The 23629-nt window shown below is 41.6% G+C and overlaps 1 protein-coding gene across 5 annotated transcripts in view; it reads right to left on the bottom strand.

Moving 5' to 3' along the window:
• Positions 1–1648: 1648 nt before the first annotated feature.
• LOC121331279 (transmembrane channel-like protein 5) overlaps positions 1649–23629 on the bottom strand; it is a 27838-nt gene continuing 5857 nt past the window's right edge. For 4 of the 5 annotated variants that reach the window (XM_041278566.1, XM_041278565.1, XM_041278562.1 and 1 more), the window contains exons 2-23: positions 23007–23172; positions 22278–22504; positions 20848–21006; positions 19908–20033; positions 19570–19672; positions 17570–17654; positions 17105–17356; positions 16633–16805; positions 15776–15920; positions 15123–15278; positions 14651–14820; positions 14356–14437; positions 13237–13334; positions 12859–12954; positions 12600–12675; positions 12234–12367; positions 11788–11964; positions 11368–11446; positions 10674–10784; positions 10301–10504; positions 8917–8962; positions 1649–2014 (exon numbers count right to left, since the gene is read on the bottom strand). In XM_041278566.1, coding sequence (XP_041134500.1) covers positions 1908–2014; positions 8917–8962; positions 10301–10504; positions 10674–10784; positions 11368–11446; positions 11788–11964; positions 12234–12367; positions 12600–12675; positions 12859–12954; positions 13237–13334; positions 14356–14437; positions 14651–14820; positions 15123–15278; positions 15776–15920; positions 16633–16805; positions 17105–17356; positions 17570–17654; positions 19570–19672; positions 19908–20033; positions 20848–21006; positions 22278–22504; positions 23007–23080 — 2880 coding nt within the window. In that variant the 5' untranslated portion in view covers positions 23081–23172 and the 3' untranslated portion in view covers positions 1649–1907. The remainder of the gene's footprint in view (positions 2015–8916; positions 8963–10300; positions 10505–10673; positions 10785–11367; positions 11447–11787; positions 11965–12233; positions 12368–12599; positions 12676–12858; positions 12955–13236; positions 13335–14355; positions 14438–14650; positions 14821–15122; positions 15279–15775; positions 15921–16632; positions 16806–17104; positions 17357–17569; positions 17655–19569; positions 19673–19907; positions 20034–20847; positions 21007–22277; positions 22505–23006; positions 23173–23629) is intronic. The other variant, XM_041278567.1, reaches the window with a different exon arrangement.

The raw sequence follows: 23629 nt of genomic DNA, 5'->3' as shown, positions 1-23629 counted from the left end.
GGAAGAGAACCATCAACACTAATGTTTCATTACCAGAGATGCACTTCATACAACAGCAGACCAATTGAACAGAAAACAAAGAATACCGACTCAGAAAGAAGCCCAGGGGTGAGTGAGTGCAGTGTTTTATGACTTGGATTTCTGGGATTTTTGATGCACAGCTTGTAGACTGTGCATCAGAATTCTGTTGTTTCTATGGTGTGTTCTCTTTACGGAAGAGGAGGCACTTGTTATTGGCTGGCATGTCCACCTGCAAATCAAGAAAAAGATGTTTATGAAAAAGGCTGTCACGGGAGAAACTACTCTGAATTACACCTCTAAAAATAGGATCATTCCAGCTGTCCCCTAATCATGTTCAATAAAGAAACTCTATGAACCTCTTCAATCAGGCTTTAGGCTGCTTCATAGTACTGAAACAGCCCTTGGCAAGGGCTGTTTCAGTACTGTGATACATTTTTATCATTTAACCCTTTTGTGTACCTCAAATTGCCTAAATTCTTTTATACTTCTAGCCTGACAAAAGCTGGTTTATACTTAGGTCTGACGACTAGCTCTCCCATAAATTGACACAAATATGACTCCAGGCTCCAAGTACAACAAAAGGTTGATTTGCTGACAGATAAACAGGAATGACCCAAATAAAAGATGTTCCACTCTCTCGAAACATTCTGTTCCGCTCCACTAGCGCTCCCAGGAGGGAGGTGTCCCGCAAACCCCACTCTGGATTCCTACCAGGGAGTCGGAGCAGACAATAGGCAGGGAATTCTAGTGGTGGGAGCTGAGCGACAGTGTGCCAAGTGGTTGCAAAATAGGGATCAGCCTCCCATCAGCCAAAAATACAGATACTTAAAAAAACACATTTCTGGAGGTGCCTTGGTTTGTCCACCAGAGGGAACTCTCCTGACAGAATTCTTCCAAGTCTATTTTATAAAAAAATTAATGAAATATGAAACTCTCTCAATGTGTGAGGACGCTTACCTTCGGGAAGTACAGGCTATTGTCATGATGGTCGTGTGGTGTTGAGTTGGTTGGGATTCGTCTATTATAATGTTTTTTTGTTTTTTTATTTTTGTATTAGATAGATAACCATGTCACAAGGGGTTAGTATTCAGATGAAGAACACACAGTCTGAATTGAGTAGTTATTTTAGTTGAACATGCTCAATATAATCAGTGGGATGGCTGCAACATGACCAGGGACAGCCAATCAGGTTGAAGATGGATGTGTTCTGGATCTACTCTCTCAAACAAATCCCCCCCCCCCCCCCCCCCCCATCATGGAGACACAACCTCTATACACTGCAGTTGTGATCAGATACCTGCCCATGACCTGCATCCATAACATGTACAAAGATACATGAAATGCAACAAATGGGAATGAGAGATACAAACGACCAATCAGGTATGTGAATTATGAGAACAAGAAGTCTCAATGAGTTACCAATGTCAGCGTTTCATCACATGTGGGTCAGCGCTTTTGAAATTATATCCTTTGCTTCAGAGTTTAAATACTGTATCAACACTTTCTTATCTCTTAAGGAATCATCCACTTATTCTAAAGCTTAGAAAGAAGGTGTACATTTTGGGAATAAAAAACAAAACAAACAAAAAAAACCCACGAACACACTTTTCACATTTAAAGTGCTGTATTTAAATATGTTTCAAAGAAATAAATTCAAAATCGACATTCTGTTTGCAATTCAAAAAACGAAATCTCTATAAGCGGAAGACAATCAGGTTTAAAGCATTCAAGTACAGAAATGGGAGTTTCTGATAATGAACGTTATCAACTGCTATGCTAGGTCAGCCAGACACTGGTGCTAAGACGTACTGAATACAACCAGGTTGCTCCACGCAAGAGAAGAGAACTGTGCAGCTTTTCTAAAGTGCTGAATTAATCCACTCTCTTTAATATCCCTCTTCATCCTCTTCCTCAGCCTGCCTCCGGGCTAGAAGAGCCTGCACCAGTGCGCTGGGGACAGGGGGTGCTGTGCCGTCTTCCTGGGAGTACGGAGCTGTAGAGAAAGAGATATTGCACATTTTAAAAGGTTATGACAAGTTTTGAGATTACACATTGGGTGCCTTTCACTGAAGCAAGCTTCCTACCATTAATTTACACTAGACCTATCTGCTGTCTCTTGTGTTTTTATTGTTAGTCAACGATTTGTGTAATAGTGTAGTAAAAAACAATATTATATAAAAGGAGAGGAAGGAGCTCCATGTAACATTCCTGGATTTAGCTAATGCATACGGTTCAGTGCCACATGAACTTCTTTGGGTAGCATTTGATTTTTTCAGCGTACCGATGACAATAACAAATTTAGTGAAAGCCGCCTTTGGAGATTTACAATTTAGTTTTTCAACTTCAGAATTCAGAACTACATGGAAATGCCTAGAAGTTGGAATAATGGCAGAATGTTCCATTTCTCCACTGGCTTTTACCATGGTAATGGAAGTAAAGGCATCAGAATGGGTAGTGGAAGGAGAGCGCTTGGCTTCTGGAATGCGACTACCACCAATTCAAGCATACACTGATGACATGACAACCACGACTACAACAATAGCCTGCACTAATCGGTTATTAGACAAATTAGCCAATAACATTAAATGGGCAAGAATGCAAGTCAAGCCCACAAAATCAAGGAGCATCTCTATAATTAAAGGCAAAGTAATAGATAAAAGGGTCTATATTAATGGTGAGGCAATATCAACAGTGTCCGAAAAGCCAGTGAAATGTCTTGGGAGATGGTATGACGGGGATCTAAAGGGGACAGTTCGTATAGGAAAAGTTAGACAACAAGTAATGGCAGGGTTGAACAGCATAGACAGCAGCGCTTTACCAGGCAAACTGAAACTCTGGTGCTTTCAGTTTGGTCTACTGCCAAGACTGCTGTGGCCACTGACTGTGTACAAGGTTTCCTTGACAACAGTTCAGAAGCTGGAAGCTTTAATCAGTACATACATCAGGAAATGGTTGGGAGTTCCACGCTGCCTCAGCAGAGTGGAACTTTATGGTAAAGGAATACTGCAGCTACCAATCTCTGCTCTAACCGAGGTGTTTAAGTGCGCCAAAGTCTGACTGGAATTGACATTAGTAGATTCACGTGACAAATGCGTAAGGGAGGCAGCACCTGTGTTGAAAACTGGAAGAAAATGGATGGCAAAGAAAGCTGTGAAAGATGCTAAGGCTGCCCTTTGAATCTGAGATATTTTGGGGCAAGTTCAGCATGGAAAAGGAGGTTTTGGTCTCAGTTTAGCTTCTCCTACATGGCACAAGGCAACCCCAGCTCAAAGGAGGAAGCTGGTAGTCAATGAGGTGTAAAAGCAGGAGAGGATCAGGTGTATAAAGGCCGTTTCCCAGGCCAAGCAGGGACAATGGATGAGATGGGAGAGTGTGGAACAACGCAAGATCGTCTGGCAAGACTTATGGACAATGGAACAGAGCAGGATCAGTTTTCTCATCAGATCAGCATATGGTGTTCTCCCATCACCACAGAACCTAAACCTCTGGGTGGGTGAGGATCCCTCATGTCCTTTGTCTTCATTACTTGCAACATTAAGGCACATTTTGACAGGATGTAAGGTGGGTCTTAGCCAAGGACGGTTTACTTGGCACCATGACCAGGTGCTGCGATGTTTGGCCTTAGCATTGGAAAACAAGTGTAACCTGACCAATACGTTGCCACCAGTTCTTTCAAAGCATTACAAACAAAATACAATAATCCTCCATCCAGGAGAGCAATCACCAAGAAAAGGTGTTAAAATCAAGCCTCGCTCAGGACAACTGGAAGCTGCTAGAGGCTGGAATATGCTAGCAGATGTTGGTCAAAGGCTTATTTTTCCACCTGAGATTGCAACCACTAACCTTCAACCAGACATTGTCTTGTGGTCTGGATAAGCATTCTTTGTTCATCTGGTAGAGTTAACAGTGCCATGGGAAGATGCTGTGGATGAGACGTATGAGAGGAAGAAACTTCGGTATGCTCAACTAGCTGCTGAAGCGGAACAGCGAGGATGAAGAGTCCGAGTTTACCCAGCGGAGATGGGTTGTCGAGGATTTATGGCACACTCTACAACCCAGTTTCTAAGAGATGTACCCTACTTAGCTCAATCCAGACGGTTGTCATGCTGATGCACAGGGGAGACCGCACTGGGTTGATCCCCGGAGTCAGCATCGCAGCCGTTGTGTGTGCTGATGCGTTGGGGAGGCAAAATGAGCTGATCCCTGGAGCCAGCATTACACTTCAGCAATCAACACCAGACAGAAGGATATCTACATCATCAGATGGAAAACAACGCAAATGGATGGAGATGCAGATGGATCACACTAGTTTACTGCAAAGCTACGTCTTAGTTGGTGCTTATCTTGCCGAGAGCAGAATTCAAAGCAGCATGAAGTTCAACATCTACTCTCATGTAATGGAAATCATTTTTTTATATATATATATATATATATTGTAGTGATCTCAGTTCCCGCAGGCAGGCGCATCACACAGGGCGAGGCAATCCACACACAGGCGGAGGGCGGGTGTGAACCCGGGACCTCTCGCACTAAAGCATAGCGCCGATACCGCTGTACAAAAGAGCCGGCTTCTTTGCAAGGAGCATATATCAGGCTTATGTCTTTGTGTGTGATTACATCACATACCAGCCCTATATATTTTTTTTTACACTTATCTACACAGCATACTCCACATTGTTAAGGAAGAACATTTTTATTGAGAAGAAAACACAAAACTGAAAGATAAGTCTCCACCCCAGTAATTATATATATATATATATATATATATATATATATATATATATATATATATATATATATACAGCTGTGGAAAAAATTAATAGACCACTGCAATTTTTTCTTAAATCAGCATCTCTACATGTATGGCAGCCATTCCATTCCAGTGAATTCCAACACAGGCACACCTCATTCTACTGAATGAGGTACTGATTAGGGGATCACCTGAACCAAATCTTATTTAACAAGGAAAAGTATAAAAACCACTCCTGTGGTCATCACTATCCTCTTGCAATAGGACCAACTGGATGGCAAAACAGTGCTAGTAGTACCTAAAAAGTAATGGGAATCAAAAACTAACTATTGACCATGCCCAAAGAGTTGAAAAGGAAAATTTTGAGTGAGGAAACGAAGGGTTCAATTCTGGCTTTACTGGCAGAGGGATACAGTGAGCTTGGGTTGCTTCCATCCTCAAAATTTCAAAGATGGTGGTTCATAAGAACAAGGTCAAGCAGCAAACACTGGCGACAACAAAGCTACAGACCGGCAAAGGTCGAAAACGACTCTCCACTGACCGGGATGACCGCCAACTCATTCGAATGTCACTCAGCAACCGTAGGATGACATCAAGTGACCTAAAAAAGAATGGCAAATGGCAGCTGGGGTGAAGTGCACGACGAGGACGGTTCAAAACAGGCTCCTATGGGCAGGGTGAAGTCTTGCAAAGCTAGAAAAAAGCCCTTCATCAATGAGAAGTAAAGAAGAGCCAGGCTGAGGTTTGCAAAAGACCATAAGGATTGGCCCATAGAGGACTGGAGTAAGGTCATCTTCTCTGATGAGTCCAATTTTCAGCTTTGCCCAACACCTGGTCGTCTAATGGTTAGACGGAGACCTGGAGAGGCCTACAAGCCACAGTGTCTTGCACTCACTGCGAAATATGGTGGAGGATCGGTGATGATCTGGGGGTGCTTCAGCAAGGCTGGAATCGGGCAGATATGTCTTTGTGAAGGACGCATGAATCAAGCCAAGTACAAGGTTGTCCTGGAAGAAAACTTGCTTCCTTCTGCTCTGACAATGTTCCCCAACTCTGAGGATTAGTTTTTCCAGCAAGACAATGCTCCATGCCACACAACAAGGTCAATCAAGGTGTGGATGGAGGACCACCAGATCAAGACCCTGTCATGGCCAGCCCAATCTCCAGACCTGAACCCCACTGAAAACCTCTGCAATGTGATCAAGAGGAAGACGGATGGTCACAAGCCATCAAACAAAGCCAAGCTGCTTGAATTTTTGTGCCAGGAGTGGCATAAAGTCACCCAACATCAATGTGAAAGACTGGTGGAGAGCATGCCAAGACGCATGAAAGCTGTGCTTGAAAATCAGGGTTATTCCTCCAAATATTGATTTCTGAACTCTTCCTAAGTTAAAACATTAGTATTGTGTTGTTTAAAAATGAATATGAACTTATTTTCTTTGCATTATTCGAGGTCTGACAACACTGCATCTTTTTTGTTATTTTGACCAGTTGTCATTTTCTGCAAATAAATGCTCTAAATGACAATATTTATATTTGGAATTTGGGAGAAATGTTGTCAGTAGTTTATAGAATAAAACAAAAATGTTCATTTTACCCAAACACATACCTATAAATACTAAAACCAGAGAAACTGATAATTTTGCAGTGGTTTCTTAATTTTTCCAGAGCTGTGTATATATATGTGTATATACACACACACACACACAGACACAGACACAGACACACACACACACACACACACACACAGACACAGACACAGACACAGACACACACACACACACACACACACACACACAGTGCAGTGAAAAAGTATTTGCCCCCTGTCTGATTTTCTGCATTTTTGCACATTTTTCACATTGAATTTGGTCAGATCTTTTTATGGGTTCTAGTAGTATATAGAGGGAGTCTGAGAGAAAAAATTACACCAAAGTTTGGTGCTTCTTTCATTTGTTTGGTTTGCAAGGTAACCAAACATGCAATCTTCAGGTGTGAAAAAAGTTGTTGCCCCCCCTAGTTAACTCAACCAAATTAAAAAGGGATAATTAGGGTCAGCTGTTTGAATACTTTGGTTAACAATCATGCCTGATTTGGGCCAGCCCTGCCCAATATAAATCTGACTAACTTTGGCCTTTACCATCAGAGTGAAGTTGTCAGCATACAGGTTCTAGAGGCACATCATGCCACGATTAAAAGAAATTCCTGAAGACCGATGGAAAAAAGTTGTTGATGCCTATCAGTCTGGAAAGCGTTACAAAGCCATTTCTAAGGCTCTGGAGCTCCACCAAACCACAGTCAGAGCCATATTGTCCAAATGGACAAAGTTTGGAACAGTAGTGTATCTTCCCAGGAGTGACTGTCCTGCCAAAATCTCTAAGAGCAAGGAGTAAAATTGTCCAGGAAGTCACAAAGAAGAACCCTAGAACATGTGGTCATTGACTCCACCATCAGAAAGACACTGGGCAAAAATTGGATTCATAGCAGAGTAGCAAGACGGAAACCACTGCTCACTAAGAACATGACTGCTCGTCTCAAGTTTGCCAAAAGCACCTGGATGATCCTCAAGAGTTTTGGAACAATGTTCTATGGACAGATGAGTCAAAAGTCGAACTTTTTGGCCAACATGGGCCTCGTTACAAAAACTAGTGAAAACCAAACACTGCATTCCACAGTAAGAACCTCATACCAATGGTCAAGCATGGTGGTGGTAGTGTCATGATTTGGGGATGCTTTGTTGCATCAGGACTTGGACGACTTGCCATCATTGAAGGAACCATGAATTCTGCTCTGTATCAGAGAATTCTACAGGAGAATGTTAAGCCATCTGTCCGTGAGCTGAAGCTAAAGTGCAGCTGGGTCATGCAGCAAGACAATGATCCAAAACACACAAGCAAGTCTACATCAGAATGGTTGAAGAACAAGAAATTTCAAGTTTTGGAATTGTCTAGTCAAAGTCCAGACCTCAACCCCATTGAGATGTTGTGGCAGGACCCGAAACAAGCTGTTTATACTCGAAAACCCACAAATGTCACTGAGTTGAAACAGTTCTGCATGAAGGAGTGGGCCAAAATTCCTCCATGGCACTGAAAGAGACTGATCATTAACTACAGGAAGCGTTTGGTTGCAGTTATTGCTGCTAAAAGGTGGCGTAACCACTTATTGAGTCTAAGGGGGCGCTTACTTTTTCACACAAGGCCATTGGGTGTTGCATAACTTTATTTAATAAATAAATTAAATAAGTATCAACATTTTGTGTCATTTCTTCACTCAGGGTCCCTTTTGTCTAATATTAGATTTTGGTTGAAGATCTGATAACATTCAGTGTCAGAAATATGCAAAAATGCAGAAAATCATAAAATCAGACAGGTGGCAAATACTTTTTCACGGCACTGTGTATATATATATATATATATATATATATATATATATATATATATATATATATATATATATATATATATACTGTTGAGCTGAACAGTTAACATTGTAACTTAGAATAACTCTGGAACCACAGCTGTACACATCTGTGCACATTAGTTCACTGTTAATGTACACCTTCCTACCACTCAGAGTACAAGATTTCACTTCACTGATCCCGAGTGGCTCACCCAGTTTAAGTGCTGTCGCTGGGAGTACAGGATGAGTCACACAGCTTGGAAAGCGCCAGTTCACGTCTGAGCTGTCCAAAGAGGCCAAACTTTGCTGGGGACTCTGAAACGGGCGTCACATTGGCTCGAACGCTAACGTGGTGGGGGTTGCGAAACCGGCAGGGATTGCTTCTTTTCACTGCTCAACAGCGAACCCTATTGGCCAGACACATTCAAAGTGGATAAGAGGCAGGGCTTGTCTCTGCTCTCCGGGATTGGTGGCCAGCCCACCTCTGCTCTGGATTGCTCGGTGTCTGGCTTTAGGCTTGTGAGATCGGAGGACGCTCACACGCCCTCAGAATGTCTGTGCTGTGTGGGGACTTACCGAGGTGAGGAGAAAAAAACATAATTGGACATTCCAAATTGAGGGGAAAATAAATACAAATAATAATCTGTCACTAAATAAAAAAATAATAATAAAAAGATTTCACTTCATTGTGTTTTCAAAATAATGCTTTTGGAATATATGCTGCACATTGACAGGCGTTTTAAACTCACCTTCCTGCAGATAATTGGCTCTTCCTGGATATCCTCTCTCCGAGCCCTGAAAAAGTAAAGGGGGTTCAGTCCATGGGATAATGGTAAGGCTAGCCATGCATGGAAACAATGGCAGCCCACTAGCCTACACACACTAAAGCAGGGCTTCTCAAACTCCTGTGGCTGCTGGTTTTCATTCCAACTGAGCTCTCAATTACAACTGAGCTCTCAACTAGTCCCTTAATTAGAATTTTTAGGTTGTTTTCAGCTCTTAAACAGTTGCAGTTCAAGTTATTTATAATATGCTATAGCTAACTTGAAATATGCAACTGTTCAAGAGCTAAAAACAAGTAGGTCAAAACAAAAGATCTAAGCAAATTATCAGTTCAATTAAGGTTTTTTTTTTTTTTTTTTAAGTAATTGAGAGCTCGGTTGGAATGAAAACCAGCAGCCACAGGGGGGTCCCCAGGACAGAGTTTGAGAAGCCCTGCACTAAAGGAACTTTAATTTGAATCTGGCAGAGTCTGCTGCAAACCAGCTACCTAACATCTCTTAGGGAGCCTTTTAACGATGTAATCTGTTACACTTCACCCTTTTGAGCCCTTGGTTATCAGCTGCAGACAGTATATGAATGCAGGTCATAGCACCCATGTATAGTGTGCAACCTAGCTGCATCACATTCCACTGCTCCAAAAGGATCTGTAATAAGTTCAACAATAAAATACATGCAGTAAAGATTTTCCCTGACACTATACAAGCAGCGATTATGGGTGCTTTGGATTGGGTTTAATGAGCTCAAGTTCTTTGTGTTACCATTTACAATCCACTTGCAAAAGTGCTGCAAGGCAAGCCTCGAAATTAAAGAAAGGCAAAGTTCAAGCCCACAGTGGTTGGAAATGAAGCAGAAATGTGCAATGAACAGCCAAGACAGGACTTGGTCACGTGTCCATTTTTTGTTTTGAGAGTTCTTTTTCTTGGACCACTTTTAGAGGCAGTGGTGGTAAAAAAAAAAAAAAATACAAATGGAAAATCATCAGAACCTTTATGAATTTTAGTTTTTTATATATTTTTTAGATGTGTGTTTGCATATGACATTGAAAAAATAGTTTTTTATTATTATTATTTTTTTTTTTTTTAATAAGTTCATAGCATTGTTTTTAAAATGACTCGTGCATAGTAAAAAGAAACCCAAAAATGACAGGTAAGAAAACAAGACATCTAAACTGAAATCAAGAGACATGAAATCAACAGTTTTGGAGTGATAATATGTTTTATAGTGTAGCTCTTGTTCTAAAAGCTTGTAAAGGAGATTGTCTTTCTACCTGCAGAAGCAGCATGCTGTTAAGCTAGCTGTGTGGAGGCCCTCTGCCCTGGGCTGCCCTGCCCTGCCCCACCTCATACCTACCAGCAGGCCCTCCTGTACATATCCAGGCAATGCTGTATCCCGTCCTCTGGAGCGCGGCTCATATTCCGGCATCCTGCCCCTTCCAGAGCTTCTTGAATCCTGGTCAACAGTTAACACCCTCCCTCTCTCTAAGCCTCTTGAACTCTGATCCTGACTCCTTCTCTGGCTCCTTTGGAAACCTCTCGAACCGGTGTGGCGACTCACCTGCAAGGAGAAAAAGCTATGTGAACTTTGAGGCACAACTCTATTAGCTAGTGAAAGTTAATGCTCCAGTGTTTGCTTGACTTTGGTGAGTTTTAATTTTGTCCATGGTGTATTGTTAAGACTGCCATGCAGAAAGCATTGTTCCCTGGCCCTGGTGAGGATTACTGACCTCTGCCCCTCCTCTCTGTGCTTCTCTGTCAGAGGCTAGTGCGGTTCGAGCGCTGCTCTGAGCCTTCAGCTTCTCTATCTTCTCCAACAGGAAAATCTTATCCTTCCCCTCCTGAAATGAGAGACACGGACACCCGGATCAGCATTACAAGTCCCCATTGTATGTGTTTTCTTACTCAATGCAATTCATATGGAAGAACAAAATGCTACCAAAATCATGTTATTTTACACTTAAGTAAATATTGGTGTCTTATCACTATATTACATGGTTTAGACTTCTGCACACTCAGCTTTATCGGAATAGAAGTAGGCCTTGTCAATAGCTTGTTGAGCTATAAGAGAATGTGAAGACCTTTATAAAAGTTTACCATAGTAAAGCAAAGTGTAATAAAACAGTGAAAGCATGGTAAAGCATGGGTAAACATTGTAAAGAATAGTAAGGTATGGTAAGGCATATTAATAAACATGGCAAACCAGAAAACTATGGTAAATACATGGTAAAACCGCAAAATACCACGGTGAATGTATATAAGGGGATCTTAAGGAGATGTCAAGGAGAAAGCAGAAACATGCCTGTCTCAGCCTTAATGACCTTTGGGGCATTTTGAACAAGAACAGGCGTGCTTATGAGGACAGCAAACTGTTATCAAGGAAGCAATTGCAAAAAGGAACTTGTGAATGAGAAACAGACTCACGTTAGAGATCTGCTCCTGAAGAAGGATGATGAGGACTTTGTGTCCCGCTACGATCTGTGAGTAGAGGTAGATCAGAATTCTGAGAGAGAGAGAGAGAGAGAGAGAGAGAGAGAGAGAGAGAGAGAGAGAGAGAGAGAGAGAGAGAGAGAGCGTGTATATATGTTATATAAGCACTACAGTCAGACAAAACACACATAGTAAGTATCACAATTGGTTGTACGTGCAGTGAAATACTGCAGATTTCAAACCGATCTTTAAATCCTTGTTTAATTTAATAACATACATAAGGTTAAACGCTTAAATTAGCAAACAAACAGCAGAACAGTGCTAAAAACACTAATATTTTTAAGAGAAATCCATCTAAATGCTTTCATCCCTGATAAGGGGAGTAGCTCCTGTATTTAATCAACAGGTACCCACAAGACGAGGAGTGTGATGATGAGGAAGAACAGAACGCTCTTGATCAGGTTATTGTAGATCCACACAGCCCAACTGGACCCATGGAAGTCGATATCCACTGAATCCATCCACTGAGACACAGCATCGTAGGGGACAGCCAGCCCTCGGAACGGGCCACAGGTCTTAGAGGGGGCTCTCCTGAAACGGGAGAGGGCAGGGAGAGTGACAGGAAGAGGCAGGCATGACTAATTCAGTCGCTTCAACGGTGTCATGCACTACACCCCAGCAAGTGTAACAGCAAGCATAGCAAGTATGACAAGGGGATCCCTTGCTCACTTAATATCCTGATATCCCTTAATAGACAATCATCTTCAAAAATGAGCAACATACTATCTACTTTCAGAGTAGTGCTATATAGTTATTGCACTGAATCCCACAGAGCAGCCAGTGTGTCCAGAGAGCCCTACCTCCAGACAGTTAATGCCACCACGGACAGCGCCCCAGAGAAGGACGGGAAGAAGAGGAGGAGGATGAAGGCGGTCATCATCTGAGCCGCCCGCCACGATCTCTTAGGAGGGTGGCAGTTCTGCATCAAGCTCACCTTAATGTATTAAAGGCATCAGGCATTAAAAAAACGAATTGCAGTATCAACTTTTACAAATACTTCAGACTTCTGAAAAAGTTTTCCACTTGGGACACAAGCTATTAAACAAGTAATCTTTCATGGTTTGACATATAACCTGGTACACTGACTAATGACAAAACAGAGTACATAAAGGAAAGAAATAAGGTCGCCCTACTGGAAAAAAAAAGTATTTTTTCACACATCTTACCTTTTTAAGGTAAAAGATCAGGAAGAGTTTTACAATCTGAATGGCAGGCAGCAGCGGAGAGAAGAAAATCCCAATCCTGCAATAATAAGTATAATAATACTTACATTTTGTTACTAGATCAACTCAAAGTTTTATGAACATGATTAGTGGAGTCAAACTTTGCACTGGTGGAAACTTAAAAAAAAAAAAATCACACTTGCCACTAGATGGCACTGCTGCACAGGAGCTGCTAGTCAGCTAAAAATGGAGAGAAGCTTACCAGGCTAGAGTCTGTGCGTAGATCAAGTCTAGAACGTTCCGTGCAATGTCAAACTCTGGAACTCCTAGACTACTCAGGCACTTTGTCCCGATCACACTGAAGTTGGGAAGGAGGTGGGAGATGATAATAGAATTATACACAATAATGTTCAATATAATAGCTACACTACACAATAATTCTTATTCAGCATATAATAATTGTGCCACTAAACAAAGAACTTTATTTGAGGATGTTATGTATTTGAGAACAGCATTTGATCAGTATTTTGCTCTGCTTTGGGGAAATCTATAAAAAGGAAACTTTGTGAGGACAAAGTTAAACACTAAAATGTATAATACACATCATGTAGCAATTTCTAAATAGCATGCAAGTACTCACTTGTGCAGGAACTCCCCGAAGAAGGAGCCCAGGAGACAGAAAATGAAGTCGATGATGATGAGCCTGTAGATATCCTGCCCCACGAACGTCTCCCAGCACTGCGGACGACATCACAAACCACTGAGCTCAGCACCATTCATAAACATTCCCAAACAATACAACACTGCGGACGACATCAAAAACCACTGAGCTCAGCATCAAAAACATCACCACTGAGCTCAGCACCATTCATAAACATTCCCAAACAATACAACACTGCGGACGACATCAAAAACCACTGAGCTCAGCACCATTCATAAACATTCCCAAACAATACAACACTGCGGACAACAAAAAACCACTGAGCTACAACACTGCGGACCACATCAAAAACCACTGAGCTCAGCACCATTCATAAACATTCCCAAACAATACAACACTGCGGACGACATCAAAAACCACTGAGCTCAGCACCATTCATAAACATTCCCAAACAATACAACACTGCGGACGACATCAAAAACCACTGAGCTCAGCACCATTCACAAACATACAACACTCCCATCAAACAAGCTCAGCACCACACAAACATTCCCAAACAATACAACACTGCGGACGACATCAGCTCAAAAACCACTGAGCTCAGCACCATTCACAAACATTCCCAAACAATCTTAACACAACACTGCGGACGACATCAAAAACCACTGAGCTCAGCACCATTCATAAACATTCCCACACAATCTTAACAACACACAATACTGCAGACCACATCACAAACCACTGAGCTCAGCACCATTCATAAACATTCCCACACAACCATAACAATACAATACTGCAGACCACATCACAAACCACTGAGCTCAGCACCATTCATAAACATTCCCACACAACCTTAACAATACAACACATGGTGGTATATGTAGTTATAGTAAGAAAGACATACAGTTGAAAGGTTTGTAAAGGGATGATTTCATAAGTAAGTACTCCCACATTGCACACACTGCTTTGTCAGAAGTGCAGGAATGACAATGTATTAAAAAAAAAAGAGACAGGTACGTTGAGTTTGACTAAAATACGTGAGTGATACTGTTCTTTTACCTGTGTGGCTCCATTATTATGTTTCTACAGTATACGCACATTTATGTTATCGTTTTCCACAACTTGTTCCAGCCAGAAGTAGCAGAGCATAGCCAAGATGGACATCTTCAGAAGAACGTTCCTGGGGGGCGGACAGACACACAGACAGGGTAAGAGATGAAGGCTGAATACAGCAGAGTTACCCAAACTGATTATTCAGTTAAACTCAAAACAAGGTAAATTATCTGCGAATGAGTTCAAGTTAATTAGCATGGATTTATTAATATTGTTTGCAGTGAAGGTGAAGGGAGAGAGAAGAGCTACTATGAAATCCTGGAGGGGGAAATGCACATACCTAATGATGAGAGCGTAGATCTGGTGCCAGGGGAAGGTGAAGGGCTCCACCTTCTTGAACAGGGAGTAGAGGAGTGGGATGACCAGGTTAATGAGGGACACCACAATGGGAAGGAGCAGAGTCCCTGCCTCGGCTGTCAGGCTCTGGGATGCAGGGGACTTATTGATCAACTGAGAGACCACAGACAGAGAGGGTAAGAAACTGAGTTGGGACAGACACAATAATTCCATTACTGCAATAAATTCCAACTCAAGCACAAATGAAGGAAACACCTCTCCAGGATTTGGTCCACTTGAGCTGGAATGATACAGGTGGGATGTGCATTTCCCATCATACTACAATACCTCATGATATCGCTATGAAAGTTTCCATTTTCATTCCCATTTTTCACCAGGTGTCAGTTTTAAGGAAGTGACTCCAACAGGGGAGACAGGGAATCAGCCTCAAGGGTGTTGCTCAGTAAGTGACTCACATTCATGTTGTAGCGAGACAGGAAGTAGACGCCGGCACAGCAGCCTGCAGCCATCCCTGTGGAAGCAAGCCAAGCGGCCACGTGGATCCCAAAGCGAGCGAGTTTCTGGGAGAACGTGAGCGAAAGATTCTCATTGATTTTCTCAGCCAGTGACTCCTGGAGGAAGAGAGAGCATGAGTGTGAAAGACACCGATGAGGAGAGGGCTGTGTGTCTACACCACAGCCTTGTTATTATTCATTCATTCATTTAAGTCAAGTTTATGTTATATTATAGGTTTGATGATACACATTTCGTGATGACACCTAAAAAGCGTTATTGAATTGAACTGATCTGAGAGACATTCAATCAAACAGTTACATTACACCTGCAAAACCAAGCTCCAAAACGTTTTTTTTTTCTGTTTTGTTTGGTTCAGGAGCTGCTCTTCTCTTCTAGTTGCCTGCATAGACAGGTGTTACGCAGGATAGATCAGCCAAAGGCTCTTTATTGTAATGGCAGTATCCTCTTGTCCACAGAAGTGTATTGCCTATCTATAGTAACTACAACTGAAGCTCCTTAACCCAGACATGGCATTTTGGTAATTGCAAACAAACAAATAAAAAGGTATTGGGTATTTGAGAACTGGGAGCTATACTCCCTCCTGCTGCCCCACCTTGAGCTGTGTGCGCAGGTTGTCCTGCCTCAGACGCACAGCTTTTTCATTGCTCACGCTGAAATCCCAGCTGCTCAGCAGCCTCCCAGCATTGCTGACCTCAGCCCCAGCCAGCATGAAGTTCTTCCGAAACGAGCGTGCAGCGCTACAGAGAGAGAGAGAGAGAGAGAGAGAGAGAGGTCAGTTTTTAAAACGATAATATTCTGGATTGCCACAGAATCTTCTGACAATGTTTCTAATGTACAATGTTTCCATTTCAGAATACTAGTGTCACCTTATTACACAGCTCCCCTCTGGTTCTCAAGTATAAGTAAAATACAACAGAAAATGTTTTTAACCACATTTTCCATTCACTGCTCATCTTTGGTTTACATTTAATTCCACTGATCTACCAGTGTTACTAGTAAAGGGCAATGGGATAGGAAATTGTCTTATGTGTGTGTTTCAGGCAGTGTTGTGTGATACACTGCCATTGTGGATTCTGTTCTGTCCCCCGTCAGTGAGATGAGGTTAAAAGCTCTAAAACCATGAATGCTACGAGACTGGCTCTTTTGCACTGTGGTTAAGAAAGTCCTTGAGGTGCGCAGACCTGGTGGTTAGTGCCTAGCCTCTGTCCTGTTACATGAGTAGGATATCTTGCAATACTACAACAGTAATCTTCTTGCAGTGTTAAGGGAATCGTTTAAAAGCATGTAGCTTCAGATGACTAGAAACAATGCATACTTCTGTTTTACTGCACAAGCTGTCTAGGATCCAAGCCATTCCTTATCCTCAACACAAAAATGATTTTCAGACTGTCAAACATAGCTAATTCTTATGATAGCAAAAGGTATAGATTGGTAGGGTAGGTGACTCACCTGTAGACAAGGCTGATGCAGCACAGAACCAGGTAGGCTACGATGGTGAAGAAGTATGCCAGCTGCATGTTGTATTGAGGCATACTGGACGTGGAGTTACCGCTAGCACTGCCCCCAGACACTGTGCCGTTAGAGTAGAAACCGTAATACAGTACAGAGTCGCTGAAATAACCCTGGAGACAGAGATATACAAATACTGTAAAAAAATATATACCAAGAGCACTATCTGAATCACAGGTTTCTTTCATTTAAACAATAAAAATAAAGGCAATTTACAGATTGATGTTATTAGATGTTGGCTTTTATACCACGGATGCACAATATACTTTAAACCACGTAAGCCCTATCTGTATTTAGATTGGCTAGTTTTAAGATTAAATGAATAGACCCCATTAGAACACAAGGTTTCCAAATCTGGACCCCTAGACTCACTCACACAGACTCACACCCATAGTGCTATTTGGTGACTCACAGCTCCAGTCAGTATCTCCAGCCCCCGGAAGGTCCCGGTGTTCTTGGCCTCGTGGTCAAGCAGCTGTGGCACAGTGATGAAGCCGAAGTTAACCAGGAAGGAGAAGATGTTGAACATGAGCAGCCATTTTAGAAAGAGGAAGTAGGAGAGGACACTGGTGCCAAACTTGCTCCCGATCTCCTTCAGGGTGCCCTGCCAGAGCTGAAGAGCCTGGAGCACGGCAGAGAGGCTGGCACCGCATCTCCTAAAAGACTGATAGAGAGAGAGATGGAGAGCAGAGGAGGGTCAGTACAGGAGCAGTGCTCATTTAACAAACCACAACCTGCACAGAGCTCTATGCCAGTTAGTCACAGAAACCAGGACCGGATTTCAAACTGTGGCAGGCCAGCCTTATAAACAAGGTGTTGCATTTCTACACTGGCTGCATGTTTGGTCAGTGTATAGGTATGTCTCTCTGGCTCTCACCATTGAAACATTTTGTGTCCAGTCCATACAGCAGTTCCATTCCTGCCGCTGTTTCTTAGACGTCTTCATAAGCAGCACTGCCTTCCTAGGAATGACACCACAGGGGATCATTAACATAAGATAGGAGAAGTACCACCAGCCTTTATCAAAATATATCCTAACTGCAGTCTTACCCAATTCTGACTGAATCATATATATATATATATATATTATATATATATAGATATATATATATTATATATATATATATATATATATATATATATATATATATATATATAGTGCAGAACACATGTGGGCTGCGTATGTTTGTTTTATCAATGAAGACTTTCTGCTTGCCATGTCTCGCTCCTAAGCAGTAAACACACTTGCAAGCGATTCTTGTGAAGCATACTTCCTGATGACCAATAAATACTTGCCCAGGTTTCAGCAGTGGTTATACTAACAATCACCAAAATGAAATGTGGTAGCATGCAGATAACATATTAAATATGTGACTGTTTTTTTTTTTTTTTTTTAATTTATTTAACTCGAATGTTATGGTTTAACACTTGAGCTGGACATTTAAAATGTTATGTGTGTCTTGTGCAGTATCGAATCCAGCCAGAATAAGCACACTGTTTTGAAGTGAATATTTCCAAAAACTAAATTTGATTAATGTAGAAAGGTGACATTTATATCATGCAGTCAAAAATGACTTTTAGCAAAATGCTTACATGTTAGTGTTTAGTGCAGTCGTCTGTTCATGTTAATCAAATGCCAGACAGCTTGTTGATGGGCACTCAGTATATGATATGAAAACACTCAATAGGTCTGCATAGGGAATCCAATTTCAGACACTTCCCAATCCAGGAGTTAGGGATTTATTATTTATTTACTTATTTTTTAAAAATGCGATTTTATTTTTGTAATAATAATAATACAGTGCTTTTTGCTTTTATTAGCCTAATAATTAGCGGCGTACATGCATAGGCTAAAGCAATTACTCGACAAAGGAGTTCTTCAACGAATTAGTCAAAAAACACATAAAGCATTGCAAGTAAAGAAAACACAGTCGTGTACGCTCCAGCACAGTGATTTCACTGTCTAAGTAGGGCGGCACAGCTGCCTGCTAAACTCAATAATACTGTTATTTAAAAACAAACTTAGATAAAACACACTGAACTGATTAAACTAAACTACAAACACTGAACATTTAAACTGCAGAAAGTAAACGTACCCATTAAATACTACACATTTTTAAAAGAAGCAAGATCATACAGTGATTTATTTTTTTTTTTAGCCTACAGACTGCAGAACCACCGCTCCGCTATTTAAATATGTAATTTAGCCATGTGTGCGCTCAACGCTCACTCGCTGTTGGCTGCCGGTTGGGTGTTAACCTTGCCCAGCAGAAAGGAAACGTACACCAGCACGGCTGTGGTTTTATTTGAAAGGAGATTCAACGTTGTTAATTCGATTGCCAAGTTGCAAAGTACTACAATGTGGTAAATAAATAAATAAATAAATATATAAAAATCTGATGTATGCCACTACAGGATTTTTCTTGCGTACCCCCTGAGGAGCACTCGAGTACCCCCAGGAGTACGTGTACTCCAGTTTGAAAACCGCTGCTCTAGAAGGTAACTTGATCAGCACTTATTGGACACAATTGATTCACCGAGCAGCAGTTACTCAGTGACTCTTGTGTTCATCTGTGTGTAAACAGCAACATAAGCTGCTGTTTAATTATTAAACCACAGCAGACAAGTCATTTAGAAAGCACTGTAGCTAAAAAGGCCGTGTTTGCACAATGAGAATGACTTGCATTTATGAGAAGAGGTTCGTGTAACAGGCCACTTTTGCTAACATTGGTCCTGTTGGAGACCAGATAAAACCTACAAAGATGTTATTAGCTATCCGATACTTGGGTACAATATTTAGGGACTGTGTGCTTCACTTCAGTTCATGCCGGTGAGAAAACTAAAACTGAGGGGTAGCCTTTGGTGTGGCCCACCCACCTGATCTGGTCCTTCTCCTGGAGGTTCATGGGTAGTTGGCGAACAGCTTGGACACAATCCCTGGAGGACATGGCAGCCAGCTCTCTGATCAGATCCTGTCTCTCTGGACAAATAAGAGAATTAAGATAATTACTATGTTGTCTCTTCAGTGTTACACTTAGAAGAGTTCAGCACAGCCATTTTTGCCATTCTATTTAAATGCTATAAATGTACTGTGCTTTATTGAGCAAACAGTCATCTAACAGACCTATGGTGTTTCTATAGGGATTATCACATTGCTGTGTGTGTGATTGAGTTTTTTACAGCGTGGAAGTCAATAATAGAATGTGTTACCGTACCTTCCTCCAACACATCCTGAAACTCATCCCCTTTAAATCCCAGCCTTTGAAGTGCGGAGCTGCTCAGCGTTCCAGCAGGGAACTGGCTGTACCTCCGTACTCCTCGCTGCCGCACCAAGCTCTCTCCTGCCAGCAGAACACAGGCATTACAAACGTAATCTCCCCTACACCCTGGCACCTTTGCCTCACCTTTCAAATATTAAAAGCATCAAAAGCCAAAGCACAACACAAAAGGAAGCAACAGAGTGACAGGGACAGGAAAGGATTCAGCAGTTTATTACATTTTGACAAGAGTGGATTTCCTGTATACCAGTAGGATCTTACAGTTAAAACTACCTTGGACTTTGAGCTCTGGGCTTTATTTCTCAAAAGAGACAATTCCCCTGTGCTGTGGGATCAAAGGTTAATAACCCTGGCTCTATACAAATCCCTTCTTCTCTTCAGTTAATCTTTTGTCCACTAAAAGGGCTGCTTCAACAACATTGCTAAACTGAACTGTGGAATGCCCTTCAACACAGAGTTCTCTATAACGTATTGCATTTAATGTCTCTCAGATCCCCAGTGCTGAGTTCTCTATACGGTACTGAATTTGCTGAAACAAAAATATAATCGAAATGTACAAAAAATATACACAGCCTTTATTTGCCAATGTTATATATATTCTTTATGTCATAACTATTACAATATATATGTGTAGATGTACTTCAGACACTTTTATTTTTAAACTATGCAAGACCCAACTATATCTATAAGCTGAATAATTACAAGGAACTGTTTTTTGGAAATGTTAGTACATATGAGAATTTCCCTGTGAACTCCACGTCTTCCTGGTACGGTTAATTAATAACATCACGGAGGTGCCAAAAGTGTCTTTGAGGAAATTTCTGCAAGGAAAACCCTGTGTATGTATGTGTGTGGTACAGGGGGTGTCTGTGTTGACCTTGGGAAGGTAGTCCAAGGGACTGGGAATGGGGTCCAGTGAAGGGCTGTTGTTCACCTCCTTGTCTGTATTCTTGATGGCCCTCAAGGGAGTTTCGCTGCCAGCCTGGGGGTGCCAAACTGTTCTCATTGGCTGGTTCCCACTCAAACCCTGGGTTAGCTGCCAATAAGAGAGAGTGAGAATGATAGAGAGGAGGGTGTCAGATGAACACTGAATTTGGAAATATCACATGGTTACTGTCAACATTTACTGTTGATGTCAAAGTCAACATCAATATTGACACTGAGGTGTCAAAATGCATTGAATAAGCACACATATTTATTATGTGAACGATTAAGTGAGTCAAGTTTAACATACTGCCTTCTATTATATCACTAATATTTACATTATTTTTGCAGGTGATGTTAGATTCTAAACAGAGCATAAAAAGAACGGCATTCAAACTATTGAATTAGTGGAGATAGCCCTTAGATTTCCCATAACATCTGTTCCTATATTGAATCACACTGATAGTCTCCATGCAACACATTTCTAATTCTAACTAGCCACAGTAGTAGCCCTGCCTCAAGATACATCAAGCTTTAAAACTCTCACCCTTATAACTCTTTCATCTTATAAACTGATTAGTTTGTTGTTTGTTATCAGTCTCGTAACGCAATCTGTCTTAAGAATAAATACACAGAGGTCAGTCGTTAGTAATCAGACGACAACTCTGCAGCATGCTATTTAACATCCCTGGGGATGGGGCACAAAGTGCAGAAGCATGTCGCATTTAGAATGTCCTGTCTAGAGAATTGCTTGTGCAGTTGTGAAGAAACTTCAATTTCTGTCCAGCTTATTGAAAGTATCAGAATGTGGGTATATATCGGGATGCCTGTCAGTGTTAAGTCACATACTGTGGATGTCGATCATGGTGATGGATGTTTTCATAGTGCTAGCTCAGTTGGGGTAGGGGACATGAATGCTACAGAAATTCTTGTTACTCATTTATTAGTAGATCTCTTTACCCATGAATGATTATCTTAATGGCTGATTTTCACTTTGTTTAATTACAGTTCTTAACAGCACAGTCATAGTGTACCCATGTGGACAGGTATCCCATTAAGCATGAGATACTACTCATAAACTCCCTTGAAGAGTTATGAAAGGGCTATTCCACAGAAAATTCAATAAGCTTGATCAAGTAAAAGTGAAGAAATAATAATAATAATTATAGACTAAGAAATAGATCTGACTGGATGGCTCTATCACTGGATTAATATCCAATAATAATGACATGTCAAAGGTATTCATAATTGACTATGTACACTAGAAAGTTATAAACTGTATTAACAATGTACAGATTCTTCATAAACACCTCCAGATTGTTAGCTTACTGTGCTAGTTAGATATACTGCTCTCTTAATTCCGTGGAAAACCAGCACACTCACCAAACCCGCTGCGGTCCTGGGGAAATGGGGAGCGGTACGGTCCACCAAAATCCTGTTCAGACGGTAGGGGTCTCATTGGGATGGTATCTGTAGTTATCCAGGGGCCCCGCTCCATATCGTAGGGGGGCAACACCTCCGGGCCGCCCCTCCCTGCCGGTACCCCGTCCCGCTGTGGCCTGAAGTCGTCACCTGCATAGGGGTTCTGGTGTTGTGACCTCTGAGGTGAGCTGCAGGAAAATAAAAGAGTAAACACTGAGACATGACTGGGAGGCAGTGTGGCTAGTCGCCAGAGCTGAGGGACTGGGAGGAAATGTGGCTTATTGGTTAGAACTGAGGGACTGGGAGGCAATGAGGCCTAGTGGTTAGAACTGAGGGACTGGGAGGCAATGAGGCCTAGTGTATAGGGTGGAAAGACTAGGAAGCAATATGGCCTAGTTGTTAGAGCTGAAGAACTAGGAAGCAATGTGGCTTATTGGTTAGAACTGAGGGACTGGAAGGAAATGTGGCTTAGTGGTTAGAGTTGAGGGACTGGGGTTTAGGGTAATCTAGTCCAGTAGAGCTGAGACGCTGGGAGGACAAAAATCCTGTTTTTTTTACTACCAACAGCACAAGGCTTAAATCTGTGGAAATTAGATTTGCATAGAAAATAACTATGGGGTCAACATCAACAGGACAATGTAAACTAAAATGTTTGTGAATTGATGACATGTAAAGTGAGTCGGGACGCACCCTCTGTCCATCTCCAGGGTCTCGGAGTGGTGATACGCAGGGTTCAACACCCCATCCCTGTTTTGCTGTGACATGACCTCAAGCCCTCTCGAAGCACCTCAATTCCCTCACAGCGTCATTGGGGGTCCAGTATCCAGAGTTAGGGTTCAGGTCAGTCAGTCCACACCTGCCATATATACTGGGGTTAGAGCAGGAACATGAACGAAGAAAACAAACACACAATATTGCCTGGTATATCCATTGTATTAGTCGAAGTTCTTATTTGAACAAATATCTGTTACTTCCTTCTTTTATTGTAGTTGTATTTAAATAAAAACCTCTTTTGTGGACATTCATGAAGAAAGAATCTGGATGGAGACAGTCTGGGGCATAGCAAACATCCCTTTGAACTGCTGTAAGTACTGTATAGTATTGTTGTATATCGTAAACTATGCTACTGTTTTGATAATGTATTCACATTTTTATTCAGTAGCACACTGTTACTGATTCATAGCATGGTACTGCTATATATATCAAGGATAATGGTTCATTGAAGTTACTGTGATATCAATCTACCAATGGCTGGTCCCACTCCCTCCTGTGCTACTATTGCCTTTAGCTACTGAAGTTCAGGGTAAATTTTC

Source organism: Polyodon spathula, chromosome 18, assembly GCF_017654505.1.
Source record: "Polyodon spathula isolate WHYD16114869_AA chromosome 18, ASM1765450v1, whole genome shotgun sequence".
Taxonomy (NCBI): domain Eukaryota; kingdom Metazoa; phylum Chordata; class Actinopteri; order Acipenseriformes; family Polyodontidae; genus Polyodon; species Polyodon spathula.
The sequence above is the reverse complement of the archived record's forward strand: the minus strand, read 5'-3'. Positions and strand labels throughout refer to the sequence as shown.